Source organism: Sciurus carolinensis, chromosome 10, assembly GCF_902686445.1.
Source record: "Sciurus carolinensis chromosome 10, mSciCar1.2, whole genome shotgun sequence".
Classification (NCBI taxonomy): Eukaryota; Metazoa; Chordata; class Mammalia; order Rodentia; family Sciuridae; genus Sciurus; species Sciurus carolinensis.
In genome coordinates this window covers 130,247,375-130,267,547 of record NC_062222.1, presented here as the reverse complement: position 1 = coordinate 130,267,547, position 20,173 = coordinate 130,247,375, and the positions used below count along the sequence as shown (strand labels likewise).

The following is a 20,173-nucleotide window of genomic DNA, read 5'->3' as shown; positions in this document are numbered from 1 at the left end:
TGGGCTCAGGTTATTGTTTATTTTAATTTAGAATAATAAAAATACTTCTCCAGTTTTATACTTTGCCTGATTGTCAAAAATGATTTTAAGATTAACTGGAACAAAATTTCTATTTACCTGACCAATCTGTGAACCATTTATGAGCTTTTTAAAAGTTACTTTTTGCCTGTTGTGAAGACAATATGAAACTTAGTTCCTTTAGACAGTATATCAGACATACACATTATACATGAAATACATATCATCTTGCAATGTTTTTCTTTCTACTGTGTATTCTGAGTTATAGATATTTGCATTGCTGAACAGAAGTGGAAATCAAATTTAACTAATAGAGAATAAGGATTCATAGAACTATAGTCTACCTACGTCAGCAAGGGTATGCTAATTTACATTAGTAAATATTTAATCGTAGTCTACTTGTAAACCAAAATCAAGGTCTAAATTAACCTTCTACAGCTTTTGAGATTAGCCTTTATTTCTAGAATTTTTCTGTACTTTAACAAGCACCAAGAAAAAAAAAAGTCAAAATTGTGAAACAGGAATATGAAATGTGTATCTTATGTGGTGTGGCTCACTCTGTTGTTCTTTATCGACACTTTCAACTACTCTTTCCTATGTAAAATGTTTCTGTAGGAAGGGAAATAAACAGGATCAGTTCCTCTTCCAGTGCTCCTGAAGAGAGCGCTGCGGTGGAAAGCTCTCTCCCCTTCCATTTTGCAAGCCTCAACAAGTCTGCTGCTGAGTCAGAATCTCCTTCTTACCCTGATGTGAGAAATCTTTCTCCCTTGAAAATTAATAAAGCCTAGGAAATGTTTAAATTAGTCTCCCTGGGGGACGGGGCGGGGATGCCGGAATGGATGTGTTGGGGAGGAGTCCCACACGCCACGGTCGCGATGACAGCACACTGAACGCTTCTATGAAGCAGGCGGACTTGGAGCGGGCCCAGGGTTACCATGGAGCTCGCCTCTAACCCGTTCCAAGCATGTATGTGTGCAAATAGCCACACGGAGCCGTGTCAGGGTCCAGAGCCCGCTCCTCCTCAGCGAAGTGCAAATGGTCGGCGTGCGGAACGGGCTCCAGGGCTTCACGCTCAGCCTGCAGACACCTTCCCGGCGCAGGGAGGTCGGTGGCAGCACGCCCCGCGCCCGCTAGAAACGGAAACAAACCCAGAGGCGCTTTCTGGGGCGACACGGACCCCTCCCATCGCGACCCAGTGGGGCGGCCCTCCTGCGGGCCCAGTCCGCACCAGCCAGTCTGCGACAGGCCCCGGCTGGGCCGCCCCGTGCTGCGCGCGGGCAGCGGGCACTGCTCCCACGCGGGGTCGCGCAGGGCAGGCGACCTCCGGGCCTCAGTTTCCCCCGCCGCCCGCCCCTCCTGGAGCAGTCGGTCTGGGCGGTCGGTCCTCACGTGACCCAGGGCGGAACGCTGGTGACAGGAAAGAGGCAGAGCCGCGCGGGGAGGAGGCTCCTGAGACCCCGGCCGGCTTTGCGCCGACCCCGCGCAGGGAGGAGCGGTTGCCCAGGAACCGTCCGCGCTGCCCGCGCGTGCTCGGTGCCTGAGCGCGCCCAGGCCTCGAGACCCCTTTTGGCCCGCCGCCTCCGCCGCCTCCGCCCCAACCGGCCTCCGCTTCTTCCGCAGCGCGAGGGGACGCGCCGCTCGCCCCCGCGCCGCTCGCCCTCCCGGGAGCGCGGGCGCGCGCCGGGCGGCCGAGCGGCATGTTAATGATGGGCGGGGCGGGGCGGGGCGGGGCGGCGGGGGCGCGGCGGCCTCGCGCCCGCGCGTGCCGGGACGCACCGCGGGGGGCGGTGCGATTGTGAGGTGGCGCTGACGCACGTTCCGGGGTTCTTAAGCGGAGAGGGCGGCGGCGGCGGCGGCGGCGGCGCCCGAGCGGGTCTCGGGAGGCGGAGGTGGCCGCCGCGAGGGGCTGCGGGGCCCAAGTCAGTGTCCCGGCGCAGTCACAGTGTCCCTGTCTCACTGACTCCCCTCCTTCCACCACGGCCGGCCGCCCCAGCGCTGGCCGCTTCCTAGGCGGCGCAGGGGGCCGGGCGCGTCTCCTCCCGCTGCTGCCCGCCTGATAGATGAGGGACTTCGGGTTTGGGGTGCTGCAGACCGTCCCGCTCCGCAGTGGCAGCAGCAGCCCCGGGTCCCCGTTCGGCGGCGGGGTGCACCGCCCCCAGGCCGCGGGGCTCGCCGCGGCCACCTCCCCGCTGCCCTCCGCCACGCCCTTCGGCCCGCTCTCGCCGCCGCCGTTGCCTGTCACCGGCTTCTCCGAGGCCGCCTCCCCCTTCTCCAGCCCCCTGGGCGGCGGCGCGGGCAGCTCGGCCGCCGCCGCTTCCTCTTCCTCCCCGTTCCTGGCGCATCAGCAGACCATGCAGGATGAGCTGCTGCTGGGGCTGACACAGCAGCCGGCGCGGCCACTCTCGGGGGCGGCGGCCGCGGAGAAACTCCCCAACCACCACCCCGGCGGCGGCACGAACGCGGGTGTGACCCACCTCCTCCCCTCCCAGGACTTCAAACCGAGTCTGCACCACCCCTCCTCCTCCTCCGCCTCCTCCTGCTGCTGCTGCCGCACCTCCTCCCCGCAGGACTTCAGTAAGCGGCAGCAGCAGCAGCTGAGCAGCCAGAAGAGGAAAGAGTTCAGCCCTCCCCACCATCCCCACCCTCCGGACTCGAAGCCGCCGCCGCCGCCGCCGCTCCACTGCCAGGGCCGGTTCAGCCCGCCGCCGCCGCCCGGCACGCTCCTCCAGCCGGCCAAGCTCGCCCAGCGCCAGCAGCCTCAGCAGCCGCAGCCGCCACAGCAGTTCAGCCTCCCGCACCCGCAGCACCTCCCGCCACAGGACTTCGCCCCGCGGCAGCGCCCGGCCGACCTGCCCCCGCTCCCGCAGCTCCCGCCCTCGCCGCCCGCAGCCCCGCGGCGCCGCCACGGAGGCGCGGGCAGCCCTCGCAAGACCCCGGCCGCGGGCGAGGGCAGCGCCGCCGAGCCCCCCAATGCGGGCTTGGCCTCCTCGACGCCGCCGGTGAACCCCGCGCCGGGCTCCATGGAGTCCCCCAACCACCCTCTGCTCAACAGTCCCAGTAACCTCCTGCCCGGCGGGGCGCTCGGCGCGGGCGCCTTCAGCAGCCTGCAGAGCCCGGACCTTCCGCACCCGGGCGGCGGCGGGGGCGGGGGGCCCCCCGGAGGCGGAGGGGGAGGCGGCTCCGCGTCGCCGCCGCCGCTGCCCGGCTTCGGCACCCCCTGGTCGGTGCAGACAGCGTCTCCGCCGCCGCAGCCCCAGCAGCCGCCGGCGCCCCAGCCGCCGCCGCCGCCGCCGCCCCAGCAGCCGCCCCAGCCGCAGCCGCAGCCGCCCGGCTCCTCGGCCGCCACCCCGGGCGGCGGCGGCGGCGCCGGCGGCTCGCTCAGCGCCATGCCGCCGCCCAGCCCCGACTCGGAGAACGGCTTCTACCCCGGGCTCCCGTCGTCCATGAACCCGGCCTTCTTCCCGAGCTTCTCGCCCGTGTCGCCGCACGGCTGCGCGGGGCTCAGCGTGCCAGCGAGCGGCGGCGGCGGCGGCGGCTTCGGCGGTCCCTTCTCGGCGACCGCCGTGCCCCCGCCGCCGCCCGCCATGAATTTACCTCAGCAGCAGCCCCCGCCGCCCGCGGCGCCGCAGCAGCCGCAGAGCCGGAGGTCGCCCGTCAGCCCGCAGCTCCAGCAGCAGCACCAGGCGGCGGCCGCCGCCTTCCTGCAGCAGAGGAACTCGTACAACCACCACCAGGTACGGCGGGCGGCGGCGGGAGCGGGAGCGGGGCCCAGGTCGTTCCCGGTGACAGCGCCGGCGAGCGGCCGGCCGGGTTCGCGCCGGGGCGGCGGCGGGCGGACGCCCCCTCGAACGCCCGGGCGGCGGGGCCGGGGGCCGGGCGGCAGGGCGGCGGGTGGAGGAAGGAGCCCGGATCGGGCGCGCCGCCGGGCTCCGAGCCGACCGCGAGCGCGGGAGCGGCCGTCCTTCCCGGCGGCGGGGCGCGGGCTCGGGCGGGCGGCTGGCGGGGCTGCCGGGTGCGCCCGGCGCGTCGCAGAGGCGCCGCGGGGACCGCGCTCCGCGTGGCGACCCGACCGCACGCCCCGCCGTGGTCCCCGCAGCTCTGCCGGGCGGCGCCGGCCGCGTCACGGAGAGCGGTTCGGCTCCGAGCCGGGGCAGCGCCTGCTGCCGTCCTCCCAGTCGGAGTCGTGGTCAGGGGCTGACAGCGGCGGAGCGTGACCTGCGCGGCGCCGAGCCGACCCGCCTCGTCGTTGCCAGTTCGAGGGTGAACACTGTCGAGCGGAGCGGTAACAGTTGACAGTTGTCGGGTGGCCGCGGCAACAGTTAACAGTTGTGCCCCGACCGCCGGCCTGGGAGCGCAGTGCGCGGCGTCACCTGCTCGCTCTCGGGGGCTCTCACGGTTTCCCGCAGCCACCTCTGTGCCCCAGGCTGCTCCTCCTTAACCGAGAACTTGCCGCGGCCATTCGTAGGTGATTTGTGCCCTAACGTGGGGACGTGGAGCACTGGCAGGACGTATGCCACGATCCGCGTTTAACTGTGATTGCTTTTAACCAGAGCACAGGCTGGCCGCGGAGCGAAAGCGGCCACGCAGCTTTCCTGTGGAATTGTAGACCTTGGGAAGAGAACTTTGAGCACTGGATCCCTTACTAGGGGAGGAAGGCCCTCATGCATGGGGTGGTTTGTCCACAGCCCCTTTCTGAACTGTGTGGAGGGAGAGTGGTATATGTTCATGGTCACATTGGCATTCAGAAGATGCTTGTAAAGGTACTGTAGGTCAGAGGTGTTAGATTTGTCTTGTAAAAAGCAGTAAGAGTACCACCGTATTTATTGACTTTTAGTAACTGCATAGTCCATATTTCCATTGGCTCAATGTAAGCACAAAATTATTAGAATATTAGCTTATTTTGACGGTAGGATTGCTAGCAATTCACACACACACACACACACACACACACACAAACTGCTTACAGACTTGCAATGAATTTTCTTTTTGATGACTTAACTTTTCTTGCCATATGTTCTAAACTAGAATGTAATTTATTCGTGAAAATGAAGGAACTTAATGGAGACTTGTATTAAAATTATTAAGAATAATTCAAGCCTATTGGCAGTTGCTTATTGGCAGTATATCTCAGTGGATCCACCTATGGGTAACATCAGATAATTGCTTAACAATTCATGGATATTGAAGTGAAAGAACACTTGAAAAGAAACTACACAACTGAAATTAGGTACCTTAAAAGTTGAGTAAACAGTGCAAAAAAAATGACACATTTCCTCTACTGCTCTATCCCCAAAGATTTTTAATTCATTCAACAGAGTAATAATTCTAAACTTTATCATTCGCTACTTTTGTAGTACTACAACTTGTTTTGGAAGCCCAACATGCAAATTTCACCCTCATAAGTGGGATGTTTCTTTAAGAATATTCAAAGTTAATTGCAATTTAAAAGTATGTATTTTTTCTTCATCTTTATCATGTGTACAGTTCTCTGAAAGGAAAAAATAATTGCATGATTCTGTTTGAGTAATTGTTCTGAAATATTTATAGTAGATAAAATGGCAAAAACTTGCCTATCATGAAATAAATGATTTTAAATAGTGAGATCTCAAATTTATTGCTTTTTGTAAGCTAAACTGTATTCTTCAGTTTTTTATATTTCATTTTTAATCATGAATTGCTGGCTGAGGTCTAAAATTTAAGTTTGAATTACAAGCTTTTTAAAGCCTATAATTTAAATAGATGTGTTTTCCCCAGCCTCTTTTGAAACAATCTCCTTGGAGCAACCACCAGAGCAGTGGCTGGGGCACTGGAAGCATGTCCTGGGGAGCAGTGCATGGCCGAGATCATCGTAGAACTGGAAACATGGGAATTCCAGGAACCATGAATCAGATATCTCCATTGAAGAAACCATTCTCTGGTAATGTCATAGCACCACCGAAATTTACTCGCTCTACTCCATCACTGACTCCAAAATCTTGGATTGAAGATAATGTGTTCAGAACAGACAACAATAGTAATACACTCTTACCCTTACAGGTAAGAATGGTATGTAAATGCCCTTATTTCTGATGTTCATCTTTCAAAATAGGAAGTTGGGTGGTAGTGGCAGTAGTAGTAGTATAGTAAAATTAGTAAATGGAAAAAAATATTGTTTTAGTTTTCAAGCGTATAATTAGACGGTGAGATACATAGAGAAAATTGAGAATATAAAACGTTCTCTAAGCACGCAATGGAAAATAAGCTTCTTAAAATGTAGAAAAACCTTTTGTTTTTCTTAAATACTGATTGAAGCTATTAATTGGCAGTTCTTTTAGAAGGAAATTTATTATTCTGCAGTACCATCAAAATTTGTTTCTCCTACAATATAGTTAGCCTAAAATGTTCTGTAACTGTAGTCATTCATAGATTTGTCTATGATCAGCTGACTGTATATTACAATATGTTGAATACAGCTATGATTATGGCAAAATAATATCAAGACTTTTCCATCTAATTCAAATTTGTCTTCACTGATCCAGTGACTGCTTTTTCCAAAGTATGGCCTAATAGTTATGTGATGAGACAGTTTTTCTCCAAGCTAAAAATTTTTTGTTGAACATTTTTTTGTTGAATATCTTGTTGAAGTTCATTATGGCTGTTTCAAATAAGATTTTATTTTCCCTGAAATCTTTAGAGGATTGAACAAAGATTTAAGAGAAAGAACCTTTGATTGTTTTTTGGTTCCTTTTTTTTTTCCTTTTTTTGGGGAGGGGGAGGATATGGGGAAGAAAATTGCTTATTTCTGATGAAAACTTCTATGCTATTGAAGGTGAGATCTAGTTTGCAGTTGCCAGCTTGGGGCTCAGATTCACTCCAAGATAGTTGGTGCACTGCAGCCGGAACATCCAGAATAGACCAGGTAGGCTGCACAGTGTATATTTTTCAGGATTTTGAGTAGGAGTTTAGTATTTACATTTTGAGTAGGATTAATCATTTACTTTTCAATTATACCTATTTAAGCATATGTTACAGGGTATTAAACCTGATTTACTATTTAATATAGAATATTCATCTTTAAATTTAAAAGATTTGTAATCATTTTATATTTCTAAGGCATAATAAAATTTGTTTCGAGTGAAAGAAGTTAATTATATACTCAAGAGCACCTGACTTTAAACATCAGTCAAACTAAACAGATTTTATCTCCTTTCAGAATTATTTGGAGTTAGGTACAAAATTTCATATTTATTTAACATTCAGTTTTACATTTTATGTTTTACAAAACTTTCTTGTAAATTTTTGTCCTGAAACCTGCTATGGAGATTTCATATTTGAAATATATTATTGAGATATGTTTCTGAAAAAGCCCTGTCTTAGTTCAGTTTTTTACCTTTATAAAAACTTAGTGGCATAGTTATTTATTCTAAATTTTATTACTGCTCTCATATCCTTCAAGTGGTTACAAAATGCTGTCTTTCCTCCTGCAGAGCGAATTTGAATATATACTGGGTAGCAGGTGATGAGGATTATTACTGGACATAGAAAGCTTCGTCCTTACATATGAGGATTCTTTTTCACAGAACCCAAATTTGATTGAGCTTAGACTTGACATTATGTGAGTTAAGTGAATGGAGCTATTTTATCCTCAGTTAGTTTATTAACATGAGATGATTCTGAGTAAAGACCGTATAAGCAGATTAATAATATATTTGTAAGTAGCATTTTAACCTAGAGGATTAGCACTAACTTCATTAGTCAACCATTAGCAGTCATTTTAGGCAGGTCCTGCTTATGTACAAAAGTTGTCCTGTCGGGATCTCTGCTCAGAAATAGTTATCTGATGTAATTTGCAGTTTATTAACTTGTTAATATTAGCTACCCATCTATTCCTACTTTCTCCTTCACTCTGGCCTGGTTAATCTATATTAGTGACATTTTTATATTTATGTCACATTTTTATATTGTTTAAATGGAATACTAAATGGCTAGGCAATGGAATATTAAGAAAATTTAAAATATTATAATGATTTTGAAAGTGGCAATGGAAATTATTCTTAGAGAGTAATAGACACAATTATTCTAAGTATATATATGGAAGCAATGGTTGAAAGGGTCCTTGCAGGGAGGGGCAAAGGTTGAGAAATTAGTTTAATGGAATGGTTGTCTTTGATGGAATGGGACTAGACAGTAGATAGAGGTGATAACAAAAGGACAGTCTTTAAACTGGACTCTGGGACTGCTACAGGACAAGGGCTCTGTCCTTCCACTTAGACATCAGTCTAAAAGCCACTCCACTTTTACTGGTTTATAACCTGGGGTTTTAGGTAGGTTCATTTTTAGGAAACAGGAATTTAATATTAAATATAGCACGCTGCTGAGATATTAGTATTCCTCATGGACTGTTGGGCAGAAGTGTGATGTGATGAAGACTGTGGTGGAAAAAGAAGATAGTGGAAACTGAACTCAATTGGAAGGAAAGGAGATCTGAAACTTTGGTCATCGTCCTCTTCCTCAAAATCATTATGACATTAAATATAACAGTTTATGAACCTTCATGTCTCTGGGTCTTAGATGCCTTCCTTATCTATAAAGGAGAACCTTGAACTAGGTCTTATAAGGCCTTTTCAGCCAGCTCTTAGACATTCTCTGATCTGTTTTGCTGTTTCTTTTTCTCCTTTCTCCCTTACCCCAACCCCTGGCCTTTATTTTTAGAATGGGAGTCTTTGGTTCTTGCCAGGAAGGGTCTAAGGCTCTTATCTATGGCAGTGAAGATAGCCTATGACCTTTCTGTGAGTCTTAAAAGCAATATTGTTGTCTCCTTTCAGTACCGAAGGGTCCGTTTTATACTTAATTTGTTCTGTGTTCCCATCTTTCCATAAAAGGTTGAGGTATTTGAAGTTGAGGTTCTTAAAAATACTACCGCAGCTACAAACTGAAATTGGCATTTTAAAATATTGAGTGGTTCTTTATTATTTGTCAAAATTCATAGAACATGCATCATCATTTAAATATCTGGAGAGACTATTTTCATTTATGACCTTTTGTTATCATATGTTTTAATATTAATTTTTTTTATTAAAAGTACATTATTTTAAAACAACCTGATATCACACTTAACCTGATCAGGTGTAGAATACATATAGAACTGAAGTCTTAATTCTTATAGTTGGACACTTCAGACCTTACCTATACTAAGATCAGAACATATAATTGAATTCAATAAATGGGAAAGAAAGAGTTTCATAAGTTGATTTTATTTATTGTAAGTAAAATTTTGTGGGTTGGCCTTTCTTAAATAAAAATTTTTAATGGAAAATCTTCAAATTTAAAACTTTTTAGAAAGCAAATGTAAATACTTACACACATTTCTAACTTTAAAATGTTTACATATTTCTGTCAATTTATTTTGGGCTAAGAATTTCATTACTATAAAAAATTACTCTTGCAGGAAGTTATAATTTAGAAATGTGATTTCTAAGTTACTTTAAAATGGAATTTTCAATTAGAAGTTAATGTTACACTATATTTATTCATTAATACTTGGACATTTTAAGCCACAGAGTAAATATCCTTTTAACTGAGGTTTTTATTACTTACAAGTTTATATGTAGTATATCACTGTAAACAAAGCACCATCTTGCAACTGTGATTCTGTGAGACCTATAAATTCATGTTGGCCTGACCCCAGCCTCTTCCTTAGCTCAGGAGATTATTAATTCTGGATTTTTGCTCTGTGCCACATAAATTAACTTGAATTTATTGGAATTTTTAAACCAATATTTAATACCTGGACTATAATAATATTGTGATAAGTCACAATTTGGAGCTTTCTCTCAGAAAAATACATTATGTGGGTCTTTGTTGCACCTTTAGTGAAAAGTAGTATGTAATTGCAGACCAAGTTCAGTATTTCATATAATAAAAGCATTCTTTAAGCTCTAATTAGGGCATAGGTGGTCTTCATACTTACATATTGACTGAAGATGAAAGAAAATGGGCTCTTATGTACATGCCTGGGTAGTGGATGCTTTTTTTAATGTTTTTTATCCTGTGCTTAATCTTTTATTGTACTTGCAATACTTCCTACTTATTTTACTAATTTTTTTTGATCCTTGTTGGTACTAGAATAACTTTAGCAGAGTTTGGTCTTTTAAATTTTTCAAAAAAGATTTTTCTTTATCAGAATGACTATCACAGCACTTTATTGAGGTTCACTTTGTTGAGTGAGGTTCAGAATAAATAAAGTTAGTTCAAGAAATATTGTGTTTATTGTGCTTGTATTAGTGTCTTAATTGCCCTTGGGATAGATGAAGGAAAAATAACTATTCTTTGCCTTTGAGAAAATAAAAGCCTAGCTGGATAAATTAAGCATCTGTGTGAAATAACTGAGAATGGAGAGAGTTTATGGACTGCATGCTACATTGTGTGGTGAAGCAGTGTAGCAGGTCATCTACCACTAATTCTCTGTGGTTCAATAACATTGTATAATTAGGAATGTATGACCAATGTGTACTTAAAATCAGGGACATTAGCACGACAGTGCTTTTTATTTAATTTTAAGGAATTAAACAAAAAAATTGAAAACATAATAGCTCATCTTTCTACTTGTACAGAACATTGCATATTCAGACATCTGTCATATCAGTAGATAAGAGAGTTTTGCTATCATTCATCTCCTTTTTCCTCTCATTTTCAAGGGGAAAAGTTTCTACTTGACCACTTTTTTTTTTTAAATAAATTAGAGGTTTGAATATATCAAAGCAAAAGAAAATATCACATCAAAAGTTTCCTTGAAATTAAGTTTTTAGTTCCTTTGTCATGATAATCTAATACCATACTTGGATTGTCTTAATTTTTAGTGTTATAAATCTTTATAATTGGATTACTTGGTTCTTTTCTGTTTTTCAGACTCAGACTTTACTGAAGCTCCAAAAAGTGAATTTAAAACAATAAAATAGATATTACACTACAAGAGGGAATACTTTTTCCACCAGTATGTTCTAGTATTTTTCCTGTTTGTTATTATAGGATTGAGTCTATAATCTCAGTTTCTAAAACCCCATTTAATGGATTTGTTGATTTTATGAATTTTACATAATTTGCATATTTTAAAATAGATTGGGTATAAACTTTTACTTGAAGATTTTTATTTCCATTAAATATTTTGTCAGTTTTCAAATAATCATAATAAATGGAAGTTGCATTGCTGTAATTGTCCATATTTGTTATTAAATATCACTGTTGGTATGTTCATGGTTCCTTTAAAATTACAACAGAACTTTTTAGTTTTTTAACCAATGGTAGTTTGCATGAATACAAATATTTTTAATGTCCTTATTTCAGAATAGTACATTTTTAAATTTATTTTTTAATATATACTTATTTATAGCCAGATTTTTTTCTGGTTTTCCAGAAGTCAGATTTTAATCCATAGTTTATTTAATGAAATTTTCTGTATCTTTTGCATAGGAGCTTCTAAACTTCATTAAATTTAAAAGGTGATTTTGAGATGTCATGACTTATTTGCTTCCTCTGGCTATTTTGTATTTGTTGCTTTAAAAAATCATGTGGGATGTGACTGATGCTTAATAAAGTATAACTAAGCTAATAATTTTAAAGTAGCTTTGCTGTGTTCTTTTGTAAAGTAGGAATTTGGTACATAACCAAAGACTTAAGATAAAAATGAAAATAAGAGATCTTATAATAAGTGAACATTTTACTATTTCATTTGGATAATGGGCTTTCAAACTAAAGTTATTAATACATCAACTTTTTAGTGACAACTATTGAAGTTGATCACATAGCAGTTATCGATATTTATTGAATAGCTTGCTTTCCCATTTTCACTTTGATACCTTAACTTTTGTCCATGGCCCATGGATGATGTGTGTAGAACTATTTCAATAATTTTACAATGCTCTAGAGTAAGACCACACTCCTTGCAATGGAGGTGGATGGCACATCCCACTCTCACCTAGAAAAAGAAAGAAATACTGTTTGGGTGATATTAATAATCATCATTAAGTAAGGTCATAGACTGACTGAAAATGGGGATAGGTTGAATTTGTTCAAAATCTTCAGCCTGAAAAGACAGCTCTGAACTGTAACACATTTTCTTTCCAAGAATTTAGGGTAAGTTGAATATATGGTATTTTAAAGTATTTATAAAGTACATGAACATACATGAAATATCATCTAATTTTTTTCCTTAATTATATGAACGTTAATAAATATAAATAAAACATAATTTTTATCATAGTTCAGTATTTTATAATTCTATTTTAAATATGCCTTGGAATTTCAGATGCAATAATAGCACTTAATCTTCCAATTGGTAATGGGAAATTTAGGTTGATGGCAAGGCTACATTAATATCTGGTATTTGTTTCAATTTAGTCAATTAACATTTGACTATCTATTCTATCAAGGATTCTGAGAAAGTTCAGAGTCCTTTGTAATTATCATTTAAAAAATATAATCTTTGCCCTCATAGAACTCAATTGACACATTTTTATGAAGTTTTTTATGGTAGAAATAAAGTAGTATTTATTTAACAGACATTTGAGAGCTAACAATGTCCTGTATTCAGAATGTCCCCAGCTTTAATTAACTTAGAAGTTGAGTGGTAGAGAGGAAAATCAACAAATTAGTTATGAATACAGTATAGTAGAAACACAAAAGATGGAAATATTTGGAGATATTCCTAAAATTGTAGGCCAGATTTTGCCCAAGGGCAATCCTGTCTCTATTCTAGTTTTATTTCATTTATTGTTATATGACTGAGTCTTTTGTGTACTTTTTAAAGTAGACTTTTAGGTATCATCTAGTCTGACATGATTATTTTCTACAAGAACCAGAACTTACAAGAGTACAAAATTCATTCCCATTTGCAGGGTGATCTATAATCCAGCAGCATGGGTACACCTGAGAACTTGTGAGAAATATAAATTCTCAGATGCTACTCCAAACCTATTGAACCACATTGTTGATGTGTCCCAGCAAATTGTGTTAACCAGCCTTCCAGATAATTTAGTTTTGGAAGCACTGTGATAGCTCAGTGATTCTCTGTACCTCTCACCAACAAGGTCACTGTTCCAGTGAACAGCTGTTACCAGTGGCTGTGCTATTCCTCAGGGATCGTTCAGTAAGAATCAGTAAAGGGAACTGATAGAGTTCACTAGTGATAAAGCTGGAATAAGTGCTGCTGTCCAGCATTCTTGCCATCATTCTGTGTTACTTTTCACCCTTTCTAATTCCTTGAGAGCACCTTGTTTTGTCTGCAATACTGATTCTCGCCCCGCCTTCCCCAGTTTTAAAAAGCTTACAACCTTAATTTAAACATCAAAGTAGAGTAAATAAATGAACATATTCTCAAGAAAGCTTTTTATGTTTTTCTTGGCTTTCTGAACAATTAGTTCTGAATCTTTTTTGGACTATGGACACCTTTGAAAAACTATAAAACTTTTCTTGAGAAAAAATTACATATACACACATGTATGTACATTAAATATAATCCCAGCGATTCTGTTCTGGTGTTAAAGTACATGGATCAAAGTTGAGAAATACCTAACTTTGATTTCTTGGGGAGGAGTGATTTTTCACTTAATTTTCTGATTCTTCCGTTTTCTGTGGTGATCATTTTGTTGAGAGTTTAGAGTGGCCTGTCCTGTCTCCTCCACACGTATGTATATTTGCACACACACACAGGATTGGGGGGAGATGGCACTGACATATTTTAGGAAAAGACTCCCAGGCTATTCAGAGGGTATGGGCATTGTCTCACGTATTTTTCATGGGCACTGAATATGTGTTGAGCAAAGTACAGTATAAATTCATGGGCAGTAAACAGTAAATTCCTTCTAATAAGCCCAAGGGATTGAGCATTTAGCAAACAGGCTTCGGACAGTGCAGAAAACTTTGTTCTGAGACTTGAAGTAGAAAACTTCGCTGAAAGTTCTTTCACTCTTCCTGCCTGCCTCCTTTGCAGGATAATTGGGGAAGGTAGGATTGCAATATGGAGAGACCAATATGGGAGGGAGCACTTTGGAGGGTGAAATTTGAATATTCTAAGTGTTAGTCTTTGTTCTGATATAAGTATCTCATGTTTTTGATTTTTAATTTATAGTATGCTTATACATTCATTGTTATGAAATTCAGATGTCTTAAATAATATAAAATGTCTGATAGATGTTTAAAGTACGGTGCAATTATGGAATTAAATCCTTTCTTCCCAGATATTTATTTTCCAAGCTCTAGTGTCTTGTCCTCTTAAGATAATGTGAGGAAAATTTAGAAGGTAAACTACTAAAAATACTCTTTGTGTGTGTAGTATTTCAGGAATCTTTACAGAGAATGATAAAAGAAATTATTTTACTGTATTGCATTAATACTGCCAATTTAATTAGATTGTTTTTGGTATGATACTTCGGAAATGAATATGTTGAAAATATTGTCCTTCAGTAAGGGGTGTTGTAGTTCTTGAGATTCTTAGTCACTCATATTTTCTTGAGATGCAAATGCTTAGTAATAATAATCAGATGTCCTGTTATACGTAAGAGAATTTAAATAGTGTTTTTAACCATTTTTTGAAAATTGCATAGATCTTAAGTTTATTTTTTTTTTCTCTTCTAGGATCGAAGTAGAATGTATGACAGTTTAAATATGCACTCTTTGGAAAATTCCCTCATTGATATTATGAGAGCAGAGCATGATCCCCTTAAGGGTAGGTGACTTTTTAAAACAAAAATTTTATATTACATACCGGTTTTTCTGTGTATTTTACCAGTTTTTATAGGAAAATAAGCACCAAGCTCCTATGTCAACTAATTTTTAATAGTATCTGAAGAAAATTTATTAACGTATTTCATAAATATTCTGTGTGTAATGATTAAAGTATTTTACATTTCTTTATTGTATAAAGCATTATATTAATGCTGAAAATCTAGCAAACTGGGTCAATCTGAGTAAGAGAACGGTTAGTTGTGTATTGCTATATAACAAATTATCCTAAATTAACAGCTTAAAAAAACAACAAATGTTTATTACCTTACACAGTTTATGGGTCCAGGAGCACAGGAGTGGCTTAACTGATTAGTTTTGGCTCAGAACTTCTCATTGAATCAAATCGTTTTAATTCTTAAAAGCTAATTAAGAATTCACTTAAAAGATTTAGGCTACAAAATCTAGAACTTCAGTGTTGGCATCGAGGTTGTTTGCTACTAAGCTGGTAACTGATCAATTAACTAATCATTTTCTCCAACTGGATTTCACTTGTAGAAGAGTTTTTTTGTTTGTCTTTCTAATTCCTTCATTTTAAGGAGCTAGAAAGCTGAGGGGTCCTTAGTGGTTACTGATCATGTATACTTTGTAGTTCTCTACACGAACTAATATAGTTATACTTTGGATTTTTGTTTGTTTTGTTCTCATCAAAATTCAGCCTAGTTTTTTGAGTGTCTCTGTATGGGGTCTTGTTCTCATTGTTATGCTGACAGTTCAGCGGTGTTTGTCTTGGATCTGCTTTTTGAATAGAATCTAACAACTCATGATTAAGAATTGTCGTTTTTCTCCCTTGTCTTCTCTAGAAAGAAAACTCTTAAATTGTAGACAAGTCAAGATTATTGTTACTGTTATATGATGAAAAGTTTTTCCATTGTTATTTCTCCCCATCTTTTAAAAGGGTTTTGAAGATGTTAGAGAAAATAGTCATTGTTTCACTATTAATTATTTCAGTTTTTTTTCTTTTTTTCTAACCTGTAATTATAAAAGTGGAGGTTAGCTCTAGAGAGGAACTTGAGAAAGGAAATGGAAACAGCAAAAGGCAAACAGTAATTATTTAAAAATCTCAAGTGATTTCAAAATTTTTTGTTAGAAAAATTGTCTTTGTAAGAAGAAAATTATGCCCACCACCACGGATAGGAGTCATCATGGTGATAAATCTGTTTCTGATTGGAGTACAGTGTGTGCATTATAGCAACAAAAAAAAAAAAAAAGAAAAGAAAAATTAGGAAACCTTCCTAAGTAGAGAAATAAGACTAGTACTTCACAATTGCCATCATATACATACTTAAAATTACTTTACTACCTGAGTGCTACCCTAAGAAGTTTTTCTTCCTTTTCTTTCTAGTACAGTTCCACTGCTTCCTGCAATATCATATGTATTTTTCTTCTCCTCACGTAGGGCATTACAGTTTTTGAGTTGGACCTCAGTAGAATCTGCCGAAGCAAGGTGATGGCAAAAGGAAGAAACCCATAAATTTGTTTTCCTTTCTTTCCATGCCTGATCTTTAGAATAGTATTCACCTTTATCCCCTCTCCTCAAAATGTCTTGACCTTCATTTAATACAAAAGAATTAGTTCTGCTCAGGAGTAAAATTAGTGTTATTATATCCTTTTAAAATGCTTTTTTAAAAGTTAGTCATTTTGCCAGGCATGTTGGTGCACACTGTTTTGTAATCCCATATACTTAGGAGGCTGAGGCAGGAGGATTAAAAGTTCTAGACCAAACTTGGCAATTTTACAAGGCCTTCTTAAAATATTACATAGGTTTAGAGATGTAGCTCAGTGGTTAGAGCGCCCCTGGGTTCATTCCTCAGAACCACAAAAACAAACCAAACAACCATTTTCTTCCTCTTATGGGATCTAATGGAAAAGAAGAAAGTAGGCAGGTAAATTTTTAAATTGAATCTCTTCTTTCTCTTTGTATTGACAGTAGAAATTTCTAGAAAACCGCGAACTTCAGCAATAAGAGATTATATTAGTTATCTATTGCTGCAAAATAAATTATCCCCAAACTTAGCAGCTTAAAGCAACAATAAACATTTGTCATCTCACACAATTTCTGTAGGTTAGAATTTGGGAGCAGTTTGACTGATTAGTTCTCACTAAGGGTCCTGTCTTGAAGTAGAAATCAAGAAATTGCCTGAGTCTGACTTCAAGGTTCGTTGAGCTGGAGGATTCCTTTCTAAGACTGCACGTTCATGTAACTGGCAAATTAGTATACAATACTGGTAGAAGAACTCAGATCACTGCCAGGAGAGTGTTTCCACAGTACTGCCAAGTTCTCCTTCAACACTCCTTCTGAGTGGGTGAGGAGCTTAATGCAGAGACCCTAAAGTCCTGCCAACATCATCTCCACAGTATCCTGTCAGCTCAAGAGATATGAATGGTAGGAGGCAAAAACAGTGGGTACCATCATGGACTCTGGTTACAACTGAGTTAAAAGAAAGAACAATAAAAAAATTGCATTTTGATTCACTCTTAAGTCTAAAGAAAGTGAAATTGGTCAAGGTGAGAGTTGTGTCAACAGGAAGGAAGAGAGTTTAAGTAGATCCTAGAATGCAGAGAAAGTAGCAGGTTACTAGCTGAGAACTTTGTGATTGTACTAATGGAAATACCTTCAAATCCCCTCTTATGCCTCAAATGCTTCTCCACAGTTTTATTTTCATTTTTTACACTCCGATGGTTTTTATAGATCAATAGTGAACCTCACTAGTTTATTAGTAAGGTTTCTGTGGTCTAGTGTTGCAGGTGAGAAGGGTCTGATTTTTGGCAATGTACAAATGTGAAGCCAAAGATTGAACTCTGAACGAACTTTATACCACTAAATGTACCTACTTTTGCACCAGTTGCTGGCTGTAAATTGTGGAAAAGCAGACATGGTCTCTGCCTTTGGGGGCAATGTATAGCCTACTGGGGAAAGAGACACAGATCTTACACAAATGCAGAAGAGAGTGTTGGAAGTACTGTGGAAGGAGATGAAGTGCTTAGAAGGCAATAAGTGGCAGTACCTGATTCAGTTGTAAGGTAAAGGAAGCTGAAACCTGAAACCTGAGAAGTACAATGATAGAAAAAAATATAAGGAAATGTCAGCTAGACAAAGGATCGAGCATGTGCAAAAGCATAACTAAGATTGTGCATCTGAGGAATTGAAAGGTGGCTACTCCTGGCTTAGCTAATGTTTAGGGCTGCCTGATGCTGATTGGTATAACCTGCTCAGTCGCACTATCACGTATGTGCTGCTATCTTTTGCTCCGGATTGAACACACTAACACTAGAAGGTGCTTTCCCTGGTATGAGTGGCACTGGCCGATCTGCTTTGTTTATTTCTGCAGTGGTTTCTCTCTATTAACTTCCTATTTTCTGATGAACTGACCTGATTTTAAGCAAAATGTTTTTCTTTTCAAAGAAAAAATAAGCATGGAGTCTTTTAATAAAAAGTCCTGTTTTGCCAAGTACAGTTAAATAATTTTGCAGTTTATATTTTCAAACTTATTTTAAATAATTTGTGATCTTTTAATGTGTGAGTCAGTTCATTCACTTTAACAAAAGAACAAAACAGATCATTGTTAAGCTCTCTTCCCGCTGCCCCCAACACTTTGTTCAAAGGTTCTTACTGTGTAAGCATTCTTACCAAAATTGCTTATGCCCTCCCCAAAGTATTAGGACAAAATTTTAATTCAGTCATGAAAGTTTTATTGAAAACCATAGGAAGAAATACAACTTATGTAACAGTTATTGAGAAGATCTGCCTTAGCAGATCATAATGTCTTTACCAATGTTCCCTGAACAATTAAAGGAAATTCAGGAAAAAGGATTTAGAATGTGATTTTATGTCAACAATGTTTAGAATGCTTTAAAAACATTCCATTTACCATGAGCCTTTGTTTATCTAGTATCATTTTTATTAAGTACTGATTGCTAAATCCTATTTTGAAGACTCTTGAAGTAAGAACCTCTGCCTATTTTAGGGACACCAACTCCTGGAAAGTGGGGAATTACAGCTTCAAGGTTCCATGTGTTTGTGGTAGTACCAAATTCTTGCTGCTTTTATTTTACTTTTCTTTTTCTCTCAGTTGACTATAGTAATATGTAAGTACAAGATCACAAAATAACTTGCTTGAGTTTCTAAGTTTCTTGTGTGAAAGCTTGTATTTCAGAACTTAAACCTTTTGAGCTGACGGAGGTTTTCAAACTCCTGAGAGCAGGTTAACCATGCAGGCTTCAGAAGCCCACTCCCAGACACGCGTGTCGCACACTGTAAGAGCACATTTAGAGAGACTGGTACAGTAGAGCACGGGCAAAGAGATCTGTGTAAATAGTTTTGAAAAGTTTAATACATTAGTTAAAATGCAGCAAAGTGCAAAATAAACAAATACCAGTGATATAAGCAATTATGTTAATTCCTCTTACAAGGCCCTGCCTTATTCCCTCTGACAGAAATGGATTTCTCAAAACTGTGTTTGATTTTCTTCAGCCATCTGTGTTTCTTGAGTCAAAATTTTCATAATTGCTAAAAAAAAAAGTATAGAATAAAATCACAAATAGGTTAAGCATCCCTAATCCCAAAATCCAGATTTCAGAATGTTCAAATCTCATAAACTTTTGAGTGCTAAGTGAGTGCCAAGTGGAAAATTCCATATCTGACCTCGTGACATGTTGCTGTCACAATCCAGACACACTAAAATATTGTGTAAAATTGCCTTCAGGCTACATGTATAAAGTATATATGAGGCACTTACATGAATTTCACACTTAAACTTGAATTCTATACCCAAGAGAACTCATTTTGTATATGCAAATATTCCAAAATCCAACAAAGAATAAATCCAAACCCAAAACTTCTGGTCCTAAGCATTTTAACCTGTATTTGAATGTCCCTTCAAAAAAAGATAGTTGAGATGGATTTACTGTGTATACTTTCAGTTTTTAAATATTTCCATTTAATTTACAAAGTAGGAAAATATTACATATTTCTTTCCTCTTAACTAATCATTTGAAAACCAGTAACTTTAAAATAAGTTGGATTTATATAGGAGCTACTATATTTTATTAAATGTATTTTGATATTGAGATGATCACTCTTATAATATACATGATACTTTACCCTGTAGGTATTCAAAATTAAGTTCATCTTAAAGTACAATTTACCTAAGTTTAACTTTTGTCATCAAAATAATCTATAGACTAAAAGGAAATTATAAAATGTGGGTTGTAGAAGTTCTCATTTTAGAAAACTTATGTGAAATATGGTATCATGAGTAGAGATTTTTAAGTTTTATTTCTTTTTAGGTAGTTACCTTTATTAGCAACAGTATTACTAAATTTGAGCACACAGTGAAGCCATGTCTTCAGGCATATTTGAATATTAGATAAATGTTCATTTGAATTATGACAGGCT

General features: G+C 40.9%; 1 protein-coding gene across 6 annotated transcripts in view; it reads left to right on the top strand.

The window, feature by feature from the left end:
• Positions 1-1,155: 1,155 nt before the first annotated feature.
• The window catches only part of Cpeb2 (cytoplasmic polyadenylation element binding protein 2), a 62,028-nt gene continuing 43,010 nt past the window's right edge, over positions 1,156-20,173 (top strand). The window contains exons 1-4 of one of the 6 annotated variants that reach the window (XM_047567292.1): positions 1,159-3,752; positions 5,773-6,054; positions 6,827-6,916; positions 14,629-14,719. In XM_047567292.1, the coding sequence (XP_047423248.1) occupies positions 2,079-3,752; positions 5,773-6,054; positions 6,827-6,916; positions 14,629-14,719 (2,137 nt within the window). In that variant the 5' untranslated portion in view covers positions 1,159-2,078. Of the gene's footprint in view, positions 3,753-5,772; positions 6,064-6,826; positions 6,917-14,628; positions 14,720-20,173 lie in introns of all 6 variants that reach the window. The other 5 variants (XM_047567293.1, XM_047567294.1, XM_047567295.1 and 2 more) reach the window with 5 other exon arrangements.